This window comes from Haliaeetus albicilla, chromosome 7, assembly GCF_947461875.1.
Source record: "Haliaeetus albicilla chromosome 7, bHalAlb1.1, whole genome shotgun sequence".
Classification (NCBI taxonomy): domain Eukaryota; kingdom Metazoa; phylum Chordata; class Aves; order Accipitriformes; family Accipitridae; genus Haliaeetus; species Haliaeetus albicilla.
Genome location: NC_091489.1, coordinates 6,200,695 through 6,217,212, shown reverse-complemented (window position 1 = coordinate 6,217,212; position 16,518 = coordinate 6,200,695). Strand labels below are relative to the sequence as shown.

The following is a 16,518-nucleotide window of genomic DNA, read 5'->3' as shown; positions in this document are numbered from 1 at the left end:
CGGAGAAAGGGGTGGGAGGCGCGACGGTGGCCGCGGAGGACAAACTGATGGCGGCGCCGGCGGGAGAGCGGAGGAGCTCAAGGGATCGGCTTCTCCGTGCCCGCAGACAGAGAGCGGCGGTACCCGGCGGGGCGGCTCGCCGGTGCCCGTGGCCGCGCCCCAGCCGCCCCGAGCGCCCCGTTCCTTCCCCCCAGGAGCGGCGAACGCGCTGCGCCGCCTTCTCGGGGAGCGGCGTGTCCCTGCGCGGCCGCCGTAGCGGCGCCGCCGTTAGGGGCGGGGCGGGAATTTAAACGGCGGCGGCGCCTCCCCACCAGGGCGCCATGGCGGGCCCGGCCGCCCCCCGGCCGCTCCGCGGGAAGTCCTTCTACCTCGACCTGCCGAGCGGGCGGAGTGCGCGGGAGCTGGCGGAGGTCATCCGGCGCCTCGGCGGGGTGAGCGGCCGCGGCGGCTCCCGGGGCCTCCCCTCGCTCCCGGGGCCGCCTCCGCCGGGTGCCCGGGGGACCGAGGCGGCCCCCGCCTCCCATCTCGCTCCGTTTCTCTGCCTGCTCTCCTATTTTAATGGCTTGCCGTTTTCCCTCGTTGCTCCCGGTGTTGAATTTGGCGTCGTGAAGCAACCGCCCGGCTCCCCTTCCCGGTCCCCGGTGGGCGCCCGGCCTCGCCTCACAGCCGGGGAGCCCCTAGGGGAAGGAGGCCGCCCTCCATCGCCTGCCGCCTTCCTCCCCTCGCTGCTCCCCGCCGCCTCGCTGCTGGGTCTTTCTGGACCCCTCACGGTGTCGTTAGGCAGCACGGTCCCGCTTGTGACCAGCTGCTACGAAAACCGCTTGCCCCTGCCTTCCAGGTGGTGGCAACTGGTTGCCCGGCCATGGGAGCACTTTCCAGACGGTGGTAACTAGTTGCCTGACTGTGGGAGTGACTTCCAGTTAGGCGTAACTGGGTGCTTGGTCCTGGGAGCACCTTCCAGCGGATGGCAACTGGTTGCCTGGACATGGGGGCACGTCCCGGGCAGGTGGTAACTGGTTTTATGGTGATGGGAGTTCCTTCCAGTAGGTACTAACTGGTCATCTGGTGATGAGAGCATCTTCCAGTCAGTGATAACTGGTTGCCTGGTCATGGGGAGCACCTTCTGGGCAGTGGTAACTGGTTGCCAGGTTCCCCCTCATCCCTCACAGTAGCCTGTGGCAGCCTAATTTTTTAGGGAAGCTGTGGGACTTCCAAATGTTTCTGGGAATTCAACATAGAGTAAAGTAGGGTAGTGCCAGCCAAGTCTCTTTTGTCATGGAGCTGTGTGCTTTTTCTTTTGGCTTTCCCAGAAAAGCCATCTGGACCCTTCCCTCTGTGAAGCTGTCATTTGGGTGCATCCATATGGCATTCTTCATGGCCTCTCCAGATTTCCTTGGTGCTGATATTGCTCACTAATTCTGTATATCCTCTCCCAAGCCCTTTCAAAAAGTAGCATTGCTTTAGTCACCTGGGCTGGAACTGAGGACAGGGGTTGTACCCAGCAGCTGGTCGTTCATCAGTTTCATGTTTCAGTTTCCTGATAACTCCTAGGTACAGTTTCGTCCTTATAGTTGTTGCTACTTGTTTTCAGACTGTTTAATCTCTGAGGTGAATTTCTTGTGTGCCCCCCAAAACTTCCTTAAATCCTTCAATGCTACACACAGGTGTAAAATCTTCATTTAGTTCTTGTTGCTGCTGTATCTCTGCCACCAGGATCATGTTTTGGCTGTAAAGATGTGGGGAAGCTGACTTGCACTTTTTTCCCTTTTTGAATTGCACCTTCATGCTGAACTTGCTGATTTCTTTCTGTTCTCCCCTGGATGTGCTGTCAACTCTCGGGGACACTCTCCTCATAGCATCTCTTATTTAGCTGTACATCTTCAAGTCTGAGAACTGCTTGCTCCCAGCAGTCAGTTATTTCTCTACATATAGCTGCCACATTACTTGGAAATAATTTTAGCCTGTTGACTGTCCCTCTAGTTTCTCATCAAACATTGTCTCAGGTCACTTCCTTCTCTGAAATGCAGCCCACCGGGAGTGGAGTTCTCATTCCTCTTGCTCCTGTGGAGATGCTGAATTCAATTGTACCACAGACACCATCTGTGCTCTTCAGTAGTGATATCCAAACCCAGGTCCTGTGTGTTGTTCAGGACCAAGTTAAGGGCATCTTATGACCTTGGACTTGCATGTGGTGTCTTGAAGTTAGCTTTGACGTAGGGGTGGTAACACCCTGGAGCGTTATTTCAATGGGGAGATTTTGATTTACTCTCCTCTGTGTCTGCAGCCCCCTTGATCTCCCCTAACACAAGTCACTATTGCGGGGCAGCCTGCAGTGTCACATGTGGTACTTCACACAGGTGGATCTGGGATCTCAATCCACAGGGATTCTGTAACGCAGCAGAGCCGGCTTGTTCAGCGGCCGTGATTTCAGACTGCTCAGATCTTTGTCTGTCTGTGGGCTTCATACCCATGTGTTAATGCCCCATGACTGTCTGCCTTCTGTTGAGTTTCTGATAAGCCTACTGTTAGTATCCCAGATTTTGGTTTTCCACCTCTTCCTTGGACTTCTAGCATCTGTGCAAAGGTGTGTGTATGTTTCAGCTTTCTAGTTCCCTACTGCCCTGTTCTGTGTGGAGCTTCTTGTCCAGCTGTTCACTTTCTACTTTATTTTGCTAAAATGTGTTCTGTTCTCTTGAGAACAGAGCTCTTCCACACTCATGCGTGATATCCAGGGCCTTTTTCTCAGCTATTGCTTTTTTCTGAAACCACTGCTTGAGGAGTAGGTAATGGTAGACAGCATCATGGAAGTCTCAATCTGAAGGTTCTGGTGATTATTTGCAGTGTATCCCTAGGGCATGCACTCTCTGTGCATCATAGGATCTCCTCTCCTTCTGGGAGACAGCAGTAAGGAATGGAAGAAGGAACCACTTGTAGAAATGAGTGCTTTCAGCAGCCCCTTAATTGTGTGTGGGGGGGTTAAGCTAGACACAGTAGTTCTTGTTTAGCAGGACTCTTTCAGCTCAGAGTTGGACAGTTTCAGAGCTGCTCTGTTCCGTCTCTTGCTGCAGGTGACCGAAAGCTTCCTAAGCAAAGAAATCAGCTACGTGGTTTCCAGCAACAAAGAAGCTAAACGAGACAAAGCCAGGACTCGGACTGAGAAGCAGAGCAGCATGACTTCAGAAGATGCAAAAGCCATGAGCCCAATGCCTTCTACCTCCAAAGGGAACAATACCAGATCTCGCCAGAAGCCACCAGACACTGTAAGAGCTATTAAGGTTTAGGCCACCTCAATGTTTGGCCCAAGGGATCTATAGAGTAGAACCTGAGACCAGTGTTGGAAGGTAAACTCGTTCCTGCTCTGAGCAAACGTGTTGTGTGTTGTTGTTTGGGTTTGGTTTTTTTTTTCCCCCTGGTCTGGCTGTTCATATTCATACCAATGCTCCTTGTATCTGCACATCATTGTCTGCTCAAATATGCATGTCACAGCTTTGAGCTAGTAAACAAGGTTATCTGCTCAAATGGCAGAGGAAATGGAGGGTTTAGCTGGCTTCCCAACAGAATAGGCAATTGTTCTGATGCAGAGGTGTGTCTAGAAAAGCCAGAGAAATGTAGAAAAGATAAAACAGTTGCAGGCTCTGGATGTGGGCTCACAGACACAGGTAGGGCAAGGCCATTGCCTTGGGAGGAGATCTACAAGGGCAGCTTGCCAGAAGGGATTTCTCTAAGTCCTGTTCACCCTGCCGGGGCTGGGATTTCTGGTCAGTAGTGTTTGTGGCCAAAGCTCCAACATACTGCATTGAACGCTGGTGTCCACTGGAAGCTGTGACTTTGGGGAGAGCCTACTAACCCAGTCTAGGCCATGGGCATCTCTGCCAGCTGGAGCTGGACCACCTGGAGGTGGGAAGCCTGAGCTAATGTGAGGGGTTTCGCTCACTCACAGTGTTTGTTCACCTGTCCTTGCTCACAGCGCTATCCACTTGTCATACAAAAAGCTCACTTGTCATACAAAAAGCTTAACCTATTTGCTGAAATCATTGGCTTGCAAATGAGACTCTGTTCCCAGGAAGGGCTAGCAAGGATGTTCCTAACCCCTGCCAGCCCATTGAGATGTGGCAGGCAGAGTCTCCAAGCTAAGTTGCTGCTTCCTCTTGGCTTTCTCTGGATTATTCACTGCTGTTCAGTAAAAGCTAAGCCTTGGCTGAACAGCTGCTTAGTGTAGACCTAATGGGTGCCTCTGCGGTTTGCATTCCCTGGAAATGCTCAGTCCTGCTGTCTCTGAGATGAAGTTTTGGCCAGGCTTCCCTTCCCAGCAGAGAGCGGGTATCACTAGAAATCATTCTTACTGGACAGCCATGCTGTCCTCAGCTTGCTGCTGCCTGGTAGCTCTTTGCTATAACATAGTACTTGGCTTCTTTCTCTGCAGGCTCTGATCAGCAGGGGAAAGGAACTGCTACAGAAGGCCATGAAGAATCAGGTGAGCAGTATGTGGATGGGCTTTTCTCTAGCTGGGTATGTTCAAAGTACTGCTGAGCAGTGCAGAACCAGTGCCAACCACTTCTCCAGAGCCTCTGCTTGCTGAAGGGAGCAGATTCTGGGGCTGGTATGGGTGCTAAACACAAGACAATTATTAACACAAGACCCATTGTTAGATGAATTTTTAACCTAGAAAGAACTAAAGCTGCATAGCTGGGGCAAAAGGCTCCCCTGGAGTCCTTTCACTAATATCACAAGTGGCCAAAAGAATCTCAGTGCCCACTTAGGAGCTCATGCTATAGCAGAGATTAAAAATTTGACCTAGATGCTACTGTTAATTTGGGGTAGATAAAGCATGAGTTTGAGCCTTTTCTGCCCTGATTTTAATAACAGCTACGCAATGGTCTGTCACTTGGGCAACAGGAAAATCTCTCTAAACTAGATTTGGAGCTGCATGTGCTCACACAGCCATCTCTGCTTTGAGCTGTACCTTGCCAAACCTCTCTGTTTGTACAGGACACCTGCAGTGGCAGCAGTATCCTCGCCAACGCTCGCCTGTGGGGAGTCCAGGTCTTGCACGTGGATGGTATCCTTCTCTGTAGGCTGAAATTTAGCTGTTGGTAATTAGTGATTTTTGAGACAGGTGGAGCGGAAGTAATGTAGCAAGTGTGGTACAGGAGAAGGAAGAAATTGCAAGAAATACTTGGTACTTGACTGATGCCATCCTGGCCATGGCTAGCTAGGTCTGCCCTTCAAAAATTAGATTAACTTGTACGTATAGAACATGCTACTGTCACATTTACAATAGCAAACGAAGTATGTTGTAGTATACTGAGGCTGTAATATTAGAAAATGTTAATAGCTTGGTCAGTGCATTAATTTGTTCCAAAAAGACCATTTTTACTAACAGACCTAGAAGTACAGATCATGGAAATGACAGGATTTGGTCGTTTTTAATTAGGAAGTGCTGATGTTGGAGGATCTGTGCTGGAAGGCGCTTCCCGTCTCAGTGATGAATGGGGAGGGGGTGATGAGAAAGACAGATGGTGAAACTCTGATTCTAATAATAGGTCTGGAGTAAAAGGTTCCTGAGTGTGCAATGACAGTGACATACAGCCGTGGCTGAGCTTGTCTGGGTGCATGATGGAGGCAGCCACTGCTATTACATGCTCCTGAGCAGCCAGCTCTGCTGAACCGCAGCAGTGTTGCAAGCCTGTCAGGGCTGTCTAATGCTGGGGTCTGGTCTGCATGCTGCAAAATTCCTAACGGTGTCTTGTTTCTGCAGAGACTTGAAGCTAGCCTTCAGCTCTGCGAAAGAGCAAAACGGGGTTCCATCCCTCAAAGAAAGCACTCTTTCTTGCCGCCTTCTTGGGCAAATTAACTGTGTATTGGTGATGCTCTGCCAGGGGATGGCAGGCTCAGGTGCTACATGCATTTCCCCAGTGAGGATGGGGAGTTATACTTGTGCTGCAGTCGGTGGAGGGGAACAGCTCACCTTCTCTTGTTGAGCTACGGCTCTTTGACACCCCACCTGTGCAGAAATGTTGTCATACACTCAACAGCTGCTGCATGCCACCTCGGGAGCAAGGAAACGGTGCCAGAAGACAGAGGTAACTGACTGAACTCCAGCCAATCTGAGGTGCTCAGGATCCCTCGGTAGCTCTAAGCAGTCCTTCTCGCTCCTCTAGTGCTAATGGGCTAGTAAGCAGGGTGATCTCCTAGGTTTTCATCCAACACTGGGCAATCTGGTGCTTCTGTTTATTGATGGAGATGACAAAATTCAAAGACTTTTTCCTTTTATAAACTGGAGCTAAAACCAGATGAGAATGAGGCATCTGTTAGTTATCAACATCATCTGTAGCTTAGGTAATACTGATTTTGACTTTAAGAGACTAAGGGTAAAACGAAGATCATATGTGACTAGTACGCTGGCTTTCTAAAGTATTTTTTAATGCATTGTGGAGGTCAGTGAGAAGGTAGGGTATAAGATCAGAGAGTGGCAGTCTGTATATTGCATTTAAACTAACTCTAGGTAACTTGGGAGACAAAATATCAGGGGGAGGTGATATAGTCTCTGATGCAGGAGCTCTGAAGTGGTGGGTGAGACTGCTGTAATCTTGCTTTGCTGCTCTGGGATCAGTAATTACAGTTCTGCCTGTGCTGGTTCCCATACTAAATATGTCACTCTTTCCTTTAGGCAAAATGCCTCACATCAGGATCAAAATGTCGCAAAGGTAGGCCTGGAAGTTGTGCTCCTATTTACACTCAGATGTGGAGCTACTTGAAGAAGCCTTGTTTAGAATTTGAAAATCCATCTGAAACTTCAGCAATCCAAAATATGCCAAGTGTTAAGGCAGTTTCTCTTGAATGGGTTTTGTAACTCCTTGTCTGAGTCTAGCTGCAGCCTGCTAATACAGCTAAGGATGTTATGCCTTTGATTTCAGGCAGTGTTTTTAAAAATCCCATAAACTGTTTGCAGAGCAGCTCCCTCAATCCCGAGGCACCTGAGAACTGTGCTGCTGGCACTGCACGTTGAATCCACTGGCTCGAACGAAGTTTTGAAGAATAATGCATCCTACAGAGGAGAGCGTGTTCCTCACAACCCACTCACTTCTGTTAGGCTGAAATGTACTGCTGAGACACCAATCTAGGGATAACACTTCCAAAGGAGGAGGGAGGGAGGGGGGGAACCAGATTCTCATCTGCAATTAGACAAGAGCCAATTGTGGTACTGAGATTGGCACCAGTGACGTAAGTTAATTTGTGACTTGTTTGACTTCGCTCCTTGGAGGGTGAACACTCAGTAATACCTCAGAGCAGACCCCAACCTGGATTCTGTGTGTGACACTTGGAAGATTATTTTCCAGTTTGCGGGGGGAAGGTGGTGAAAAAAGGCTCAAAAAGCTGACGGATAAGGCAGATCATCTGCTGCAGGCTCAGAGCTCTTCTTTGTGGCACACTCTGAACCATGCCTGGGGACTTGTGACAGCTGAACCGTTTGTCACTGTTCAGCACTCTGCCTTGAGAGCTCAGGACCTGCGCACCAGTCTGAGTTTTATCTAGGGCCCTAAACATGGCCTTGCTTTCAGAAGTGCTAAGCATGTGGCAGCATTTACATGGGAAAAATTGATCCTGTACTTAAATAGCTACTTTAGTGTCGTAACAGCACATTTGATGTAGGTTCAGGATGAGGCTCAAGGATCTAACTGGTGAGGAGAGGTGGACTCAGCCTTTCTGGAGGATGAGGTTAAAATTTCTTTGGAGAAAATAGCACTGAGTGCCGCGAACACAAGAAAACAAAACACTGCCCTTCAGAGGCAACAAGGGAGGCAAAGGAGGTTTGGTTTCAGGGTCAAGCAGATGCCCTGTGGGAATACCTTGGTGTTTATTTGTTTCTTAACCATATCTGTATTCAGATTTTCAGGCTGAGCATAATGTTATCACTTGTGAGTTGAACATACCTGTGAGACAGGAGGGAGCTGGTAGCCTCTTCTCCCAGCTGGGCTCTGAAAACCTTTTCCTGAATGCACTGCTGAGGCTTTCTTCTGCTCCCTTAATATACATTATGCCTCTGCAGGAAGCATAGCTGCTGTTTGCCCTCCTCAGGGACTAAGCAAAGGCCAGATATTGCTCTTGAGTAGCGTTCTCGTGCTAGGCTTGCCTATGTAGCATGTTGGTTTGTCTCCAGCAGCTCTTACTGCTTTGACTTAACTATCCTGGCCTGAGCCATTCTGAACTCCAGGCTGGTGTGTAAAGGTAAATGGAGAAAAAGGTGCTGGAAGGGTTGATGCAGAGCTCTGTGCTTGTGCGACTGCTGCTGCAATTTCTTTCTTATAAACTCATCTCTTGTGCTTGGCAGCATGTTGTGTTGAGGATGTGTGACAGTTTTTAGGATTCAGATCAGAATTGGAGGCTTGGGCTTAGGCCACTGGCTGATAAGACTGAGTAGACATTAAAGATGCAAAGGGCTTAGTTGGATGTTCTTTAAAGGCAGAAACAGTCCACGTTTGGGCTGCCTCTAGGGTTTGGTCACCCTACTGAATACTCCGGAGGTGGGAGTTGTCATAGATTACCCAAAGAGCTGTTTTGGCTGCTCTTAGCCATCACTTGGCATTTGTGGGTGTCAGAAGTACTGATGAGCTTGGCTCTGTAGCCCCATTTTGTTGGGGGATGAATGAATAAGTAGGGAATATGGCCGGGGCAACTTCTAACCAGCTTTCTTTCAAGCAGGAAAATTGAAGCCTCCTTTTCTGAAGGTTGAAGACCAGAGCAGGTAAATGAGGTCTTTCTAAACATCATGCCTTCACCTTAAAACTTCAGGGGCTTCCACGGAAGGAGTCCTTTACTGGTTTTATTTGCAGTGAATATTCTGTCTGCAAGGCAAAGCGTGGCTTCTTTGAAGAACCTGTTACAGGGAAGCTGACACTCTCCTAGAGGGAGGCAAATGGAGTATAGAGAAACAATCTAGGTGGCTCATATGTCAGGGGCGGGGGGGAAAGGTGTTAAACGAGACTTGACAACAGAGTTTACTTCCTTGCTCGGATTCTGTTTGTGATCCTTGGCAGGTCACTTAATCTGCTTGAGTCCTCTGAAATGAGGAAAGAGATTGAAACACATGAGGTCAGGGCCTGTAACTTGATTACAGCATCCAGCACAAGGGGATCTGATCTCTGTGGTGTTTCTAACAACTCTGTAACTCTAACGGTGTCCAGAGCATTAATTAATTATTCTGAAGACAACATTTAAGGCAGCTGCAGAGTCAAATATTAGGTTTTACTTGCTGCATGCAATAAAGTGTGAAGAGGGAGATGTCATCTGGGAACCAAAACTTTCCCATGCTGCTGTGTAGCTGAAAATACTGCACTGGCAGCTGCTGATGTGCCTTGGAGGCAAAAGGTGGGTTTCTACCTGAGCAGGCAAGCCTGCCTTCTGTCCAAAACATCCCCGCCATCAGTGCTGTTGCTGGGAATCAGGTTTAGGACTTCCAGTGGGAAATGGGAAATCTCTGGAACAGCCAAATGAAAGGACAGCGATGGTCAGTATCCCATCATAAATGAGACAGCACCTTGAGCTCCTCTGAGGGGGGGACAGCTCTCTAACCATGCTATCACTGCTAGAAGTCTGATGTCCTGATCTGCTGCTTTCAGGCAATTCCGACCCTTCCATCACCAGTTCAAAAGCTTTCCCAACCTGAATTTCCTGGCACCCAAAAGCTCCAGCCCATTTGAGCCTCTGAAAAGCCTCTCTAATTCTTGCAGAGCCAGGTAGGTTGTAGCTCCTTCTGTACAAGTTTTTAACCCAACTTCTCTGCTAACTGCTGCCCTGCTGGTTCCTGGGATTTAGAGAATCACTTGCCTTCTGGGTGCAGGTGAAAGGAGCCCTGTTCTGGGTTAAACAGCTGTAGTTATAAAAGGCAGCACTGCCTCCCTGGCCCTTACGCAGGCAGCTGGGTACCTGCTGATGCTATCAAGTGAGGGCAGGGAAGATCTTTGCTATTACCTTGCAGGGGTGTGGAAGGCTGTCCGATGCGCAGCGAGGGGGAGAAGACCCCCCAGTCCACACCAGTCACTGTGCCAAAGAAAAAGAGGGGATTTTGTGAGTGCTGCCAAGAGACCTTTGAAGAGCTACAGAAGGTAAAGGCTCCCCTGGGACCTGGTTGCTTGCAAAAGTTACAGGGGCCACTCAGCAGCTTAGTTAATCATGATGTGCCCATTATCAGTACGAATCATTTTGGAAGGAAGGCAGATTGCTATACACACAGCCTTCGTGGTATCTCGTAGGATCAGCCCCATAGATGAAAACCATAGTATAGCTGTGCTCTGAACTTCTGGTCTATGCAAACAATGGTTTTGAAGATTGGAGCATGACGTGCTCATCTCTGGGGCTAGGAGAGCCTTAGGGATCATCCCGCTACCTGATCTGTAAGGCAAGAAGCCTATTCCAGAGCAGTCGGGGGGCACAGGCTGATTAAAAAGGTGGGAAGAGGGTTTTTATCTCCTGGAAGATGCCAAACAATGTGGCTTTCAGAGCCCACCCTTTAGTGATAGACTGCATTTGGAGTTTGCATTTTTACTAGCTGCTGGGGAAAGCTGTAGGCTGCTGTTAGATATAGAGACAACCTTCTCATCAGCAGGTGTCTATAGGAACAGAATACTCACTGTAAGCAACTGGGGTTAACAGCATTGCCTATGTTTCCCAAATCTGCTTCCAAACAACGGCTCTGTGAAAAGGCTGTTCGTTCTCTAGTCTGTTAGGCTGTGGGAAGTGGCTGTTACTGCAAATTTCCCTCCCATCAGAGGATAAGTGTTGCTAAAAGGGCCTCTGCCACCTTCCAGCATCTCCAGAGCTCCCAGCACAAGCGGTTTGCACTGGACGACTCACAGTACGCCCCTGTGGATCATGTCATCTCGCAGCTCACCAACAACTTTGTGGAGCAGTCAGCCAAGTAAGTCTTTGCAAGTCTGGTAACTCCTGGAGCCGAAAAGCAGTATGGTGCCACACAGCACACTCATGGAAACAGGGCCTGAGTCTCGGTGCTGCTGTGGTACTGGTCCCTAGCTCATGCCCTCTGCCAGGCAATCAGCCAGTGGGGAGCAGAGGGCTGTAGCTGACTGCAGGATCAACCTGGCACCTGCCAGGCAAGGTTTAGATGAGCTGTGGGAGATGTTCTTCTTGCATTTCTGTGTCTTCTCTGCTTTGGGAAACTCCCCGTGGACTTCTAGTGCCTCTTAAACTAGAAAGGGCAGCTGAGCCCATATCTTCTCTCCCTGCATCTGACACAAACCCTGCTGTTCTGTAGCACTCCTGTGCCTGGGCCCTGGGCTGTTGAGAAGGCTGAGAGAGCACTCGTGCTGCCCATCTCCTCTGCCAGCAGCAGTATCGCTGTTTGCTGAGCCTCACCGGTCTAAAATTTCTTACTGTCTCCTGAGCAAGGGCTTCAAACACGCTGCACTGCAAAAAACACTTCATCTCACTGGGGGGAGGGTGTTACTAGGCCTAGAGAGTGATCATTAACTGATGGTTCTTCTCAGGGTACCTCGGTCTTGCCTGACAGACAAACACTTAGCGCCTCAAGCACAAGTTACTGGAGGAATTGAGATGCTGACAGCAGAGCTGGGAAAGCAAAGGGAGCAGCCTAAGCAGGGTGCTGTGGAACTGTTAATTGATGTTGAGCGTGATCATGGCCTGAAGACCAAGGGATGTTCCCCTTGCCTGCCCAGGGACAGGGTCAGTAATCCCAGAGAAGGAGGGGGGTTGTCTAAGAACAGCTCTCTGGGGCTGCCTCTTGGAGCAGAACTCACCAGAGGGGTCTGTGCTGTGCCTGGCGCCACGGAGGAGTCTGCAGTGGGGGATACAGATTCAGGCTTGGCTCCTGACCTGGGCTGGAGGACTTACGTAGCAGCCACTCATGCTGGAGAGGCAATTGCTTCTTCATCTGAACCTCATAAACAGCAAGTGCTTGGGTCTATCGGCCATCTTCTACAAGCATTGCCTGCCTCCAGGAAACGCCGGCTTTCCTCCAGACAGAGCACCCAGGTAGGAAAGAAGCCCAGGCTGGAGCTGGGTAGTGACCTCTCTCCGTCTAAGCAGACAAACCCAGTGGATGGTGGGATGGGTGGACAGAGTGCGGGACAGATGTCTGAGCCAGGCTTGCCTGGTGTGGTGGAGGCTGGCAGCTTGCCCCTAAGCACAAAGCTCTCCAACAGACCTCGTAGCTCCCTTGGTTTGGACCTGTGCCCCTGTGGGAACCCTGGGGACCCTGCATCACGGCCGGGTTCCCTTGAAGCTGTGTCTGTGGGTTTTGATCCCACAGAGGCTGCAGCAGCCAGCACTGTCAGCGAGCGTGGCTGGAGCAGAGTGAACGTGAGTTCCCAAGGGAAGCAGCTCGGAGGGGAGAATGAAAACACACACAGAAATGTGAATAGTCCTGAACTGGAGAGCACAATGAGCAAGACCAGCTGTCCTACTGGCCAGTTGCCCTCTCCAAAACTGCCTGTGGCTGAAGCCAGATGTTGCTGCTTGCTCTGTGTCAGAGCAGCACAAAAAATAGCACCCGAACTACCTGACCTCCCAGGCCACAGCACAGAGCAGGCTCCATGCCCCGGGCTCCTTCAGCCTCTTCCACATAATGCACAGGCTGATCATGACTTCAGCAGAAGTTCTTCTGAGTCAGACTGGGATGTCCAGCTGCTCTCCACACTAACGAGTGTCCAGGATGGCAGGATTCAGTCTGTGGACAGGGACTTGCTCCAAAGGACACATGTCAATGTAAAGGACAGTGGGTATGAGTCTCAGCTCTGCTCGGTCCTGAAGCAGAAGTCAGAGCTTGCCTGGGCAGACAAAGAGGACAAGAACTGCCGGAACTGCTGCACAGAGACAAAAGGGACCTCTTTCCCTATGTTCGAGACCTTTTTTGGCAGCTGGACTAGCTAAAACCACCTCCTGGCTGTTCTCTGGGCCCTTAGTGGGAGCTGTGAAGTGGCTGGAAAGGAATTTAACAAGCCACCCTCCCTCTCAGGAACAGGAGGTACAGCCGAGAACCAGAGCGAGGACTGTTGGCTGCACAGTGGTCTCCAGACACTGCAGACAACCTGGGCAGCTCTCCTGTTGGGTACTGATGGGTGATGAGGTGGTTTCACTGTCCTTGGCTGTGCGAGGGACTGGAATCTTCCCTCCTCACTGCCAGTAATGTTTAGAGCCAATAGCTTCCTTCTTTAACTCCTCAGTGGGCTGCTGACAAGATAGTCTTTCTCTGGAAGTATCTCTTCTGCAGGAATATGCTCTTTGCCCTTCCAGATTGAGAGCATGGCCTGTTCCTCCTCTCACCCAGTCCTTGGAGGTGCAAAGTCTGTGGGGAGGGGGGCCCTGGGGGTGAGATCTGTGTTGATGTGATTTGGGGTTTTGTTGGATGTCTTTGAGTATTTACGGATGTTTGTAACTGGTACTAAGTTGGGGTTTTTTTAGCAAACTTTTAAACTTTGAAATAAAATGGAAGATGAGATCCTGCTTGGCTGTGCACCAGGTAAAACTTGTCTGGTGACCTAAGCATAACCAACTCAAAATCTTGTGAAAAGTCCATCAGTAGAGGCTAGGTGATGACTGGGCAGAAACCTTGCTGGAAAGGATGTGCAGATGATGGTGGGCACCAGGCTGAATACAGGGCAGCAGTGGCTCTGGTCACATAACATCACCCCATGTGTGGTTTGTCCTAGGAATGTGGTCAGCAGGCTGTGGGAAGCTGTTGTACCCAGCGCGGTGGTGGCCGTGTGTGGGGTGGCCCCAGGTAAAGAGGGATGTGGAGAAACTGGAGAGCACTCATTGGAGACTATGGACCTCGCCTGGGCATGGGGCCAAGGAGAGATCATGGAGGCTGGGCTGGGCTGGCCTTGCCAAGAGGAGGCTGAGGTTGTCACTTCTTGAAGGACAGTTCCAAGTAGGATGGAGCCAACCTTTCAGTGGTGCCAGGTGTCCCAAACTGGGGCTTCCAAGGTGCAGGTTGGGAAAGGCTCCCTGCCCAGGAGTGTGGGACAGCCCTGGGCCAGGCACCCAGAGCAGTGGGGTCTGTCCATCCTTGGAGATTTCTCAAGTCCTGCGTGAAGGGCAACCATCCTCCTTTGCTCAAGGCTTGAAGTGAAGCCCTGAGCAGCTGGATAAGGTAGCCTTGCTGTGAGCAGGAGGCCTGACCCTAGAGACTTAGTTCCTCCTGAGCTAAATAATTCTGCAGTGCAACAGCCAAACTGATTCTTCTTTACCTAATGAAGACTCTATACAGGTTACAAAGGGCTGAGCAAAGCTGCTGCAGGAGCTGAACCACACCAGGCATGGGACTCTGCTGTGGACATGTCCCTGTAGCTGCTTGCTGTCCCAGGTGGAGGATAATCCCTGGAAGAGAGGTAGAAACGGGCTTGGTGCACCAACTGGCCAACATCTGGATGTGCTCGGTCTCCTGGAGGGAGAGACCAGCTCTTCTGTGCCCCTCAGACAGCAGAGGGGTGACCTGGCCTGCATGGTGAGCTAGGAATGGGTCCCTCCAGATCCACTGGCGGATGTGGCCAAAACTCGAGGTGGTCAGTTGTCCTCTGCTGAGACTGGGTTACCTCATGGTAGCGCTGCTCAATGGAGGAGACAGTGATCTTCCCTGGGACGTTAGGAGAGATGGCATTAGGAGATCAGCTCGATGGGGGTTGACACTGGTTGTCCTTCACCAAGCTTGGCCCTTCTGTGGAGGGGAGAGGGAGCCCTGGGTGCTGCCTGCCCCCTCCTAATGTTGACCAGTGACCTACATCATGGGGGTCCCTGGTCTTGGGGACTGTAGGAACGGCTTTGTGGACTTCAGGGACCCTTCAGGCCTTGGGTCAGATGTTCTCGCTGGAGATACGCTTGCTGTCATCTGGTGTAGACCCCCTCCTGTGAAGCACTGATGCCCTTTTTCACTGTGGTCCTGAGGACCACCAGGAGAGTGCTGGGAGAGGTTGTCACCCTTGGGCTGGCAACCTTGCAGACCTCCCTGAGGTGCAGAGCAGATGCTGGATCAGCTGGGCTGTGCTCGATGCCGCAGGTTCCTCACCTTGTTGCTGCGTTTGTGGCTAATTATTGTGTGGAGAAAGATGAAGGCTTGAGGGCAGCAGGTCACAGCTTCAAAGCCCTGCCTGCCCCATGCCGAGCTTCACGGAGGGAGGTGTGGGGCTGATCCAGGCAAGGTCTGCCCTGGAAGTGCTGGGAACTGCTGCAGCGTGGCCAAGGAGACAATCGGTGTTTCCTGGAGCCTGTTCCCTTGTGCAGCTGTCTGACAAAACCAGCGTGGGAGATGCTTCCCTGCACACGTGTGTGCCAGCCCCCGAGCATGCGGGGTGGGGGGGATGCGGTGGGGGTGGATGTGAGCCCCCCAAGCTGAGCGTGACCCCACAGCAGCTCCTCTCTGCCAAAACCAGGCTGAGACAAACCTGCCCTCCTTCCATCCCTGAGCTGCTGCAGGTTTCAGTTCGTTAAGTCTCTGCAAAGCGATGATAACAAGGTGAGCGGCAGAGCTTGGGGAGGGGAAAGGAGGAGGGCTGGGGCTTATCCCCCTCCCTGCTCCCCAACCTCAGGCATGTCCCTGCCATGTCCTGCCCTGCCCTCCACCTCTAAATGCTTCTGCCCCCCCCACTTTTGCACAAAAGTGTTGAAAACCAAAGTGGCTGCTGTTAACAAGGGTGTCAAGGTGTTTTTTGGCATGGGTGGAGAGGGGGCCCATTGCACCACCGTGCTTAAAACGCTCAACAAACTTCCTGGCAAAGGCAAGCCTGGTGCTTTCACGGGTGGCTTTGAGCTGCCAGGGGGTACCCAAAGGCTTTTGTCACCAGTGGGCATGTGAGTCCTGGGGGGAGAAGGGAGCAGGTGCAGGGGGTCTGGAGGAAGGTGCTTGGAAAAGAGGGGGGGTCCACAGGGAGAGGGGGACACACACTGGTGTAGCTCCCTGATGCCCCGTGGGGAGGGATTGGGTGCTGGCATGTGCAGGGAATCCTTTCCCTGGGCTCATCACGGCTGTGGGAGGTGCTGGGAGGAGGGGGGGTGCAATGATGCCCCTGAGAGATGTGGGGAGCCCCCCCAGGGTACTGGCTGCTACAGAGAGGGAGCTGGAGCCTGATCTGAGGTGGCACAGGAGGGGTTTGGCTGGAGTGGTAATGGAAAATGGGTCACAGATTTAAATGTGGGATGAGTCGTCCTGGAGGAGGGTGAGGGATCCAAAACTGGGGGTTCAGAACCCCTGGCTTGGTCTTTTGGGGGGGCTCTGGGGCCTTCCCAGGGCAGCCAGCCTCTGGGATGGGCTGGGGGATACCGACGTGCCTGAATTCCCCCACCGCTCTGGAGCACCATGGTGGCTGAGCCGTGCCCCTCGTCCCCCAGTCAAACGCAGGCAGGGGCTGCCCGTCGCCACCCCTGGGGACACCCAGCACCTGCCGGGGTATGGCCCTGAGCACCCCCAGGGAGCAGGAGGTTGGAGCTGATGATCTCCAGGAGGTCTCTGTCCCACCTCCAGTCCCCCCTCTGCGACAGAGGGATGAG

The 16,518-nt window shown here is 51.7% G+C and overlaps 1 protein-coding gene across 3 annotated transcripts; it reads left to right on the top strand.

Annotated features, from left to right (window-relative positions):
- Positions 1–123: 123 nt before the first annotated feature.
- On the top strand, positions 124–13,479 carry DBF4B (DBF4B-CDC7 kinase regulatory subunit). 3 transcript variants are annotated; one of them, XM_069786828.1, is made up of 11 exons: positions 124–431; positions 3,069–3,260; positions 4,424–4,474; positions 4,990–5,059; positions 6,013–6,083; positions 6,671–6,707; positions 8,701–8,746; positions 9,621–9,737; positions 9,980–10,106; positions 10,809–10,918; positions 11,505–13,479. In XM_069786828.1, exons 1-11 carry the CDS (start codon positions 321–323, stop codon positions 12,904–12,906), a joined length of 2,334 nt encoding a protein of 777 aa, XP_069642929.1. In that variant the 5' UTR covers positions 124–320; the 3' UTR covers positions 12,907–13,479. The 3 variants fall into 3 exon arrangements, with proteins under 3 accessions (XP_069642929.1, XP_069642930.1, XP_069642932.1); XM_069786829.1 differs by having other exon boundaries at positions 131–431; positions 8,704–8,746; XM_069786831.1 differs by lacking the exon at positions 124–431 and having other exon boundaries at positions 3,129–3,341.
- Positions 13,480–16,518: the final 3,039 nt, after the last annotated feature.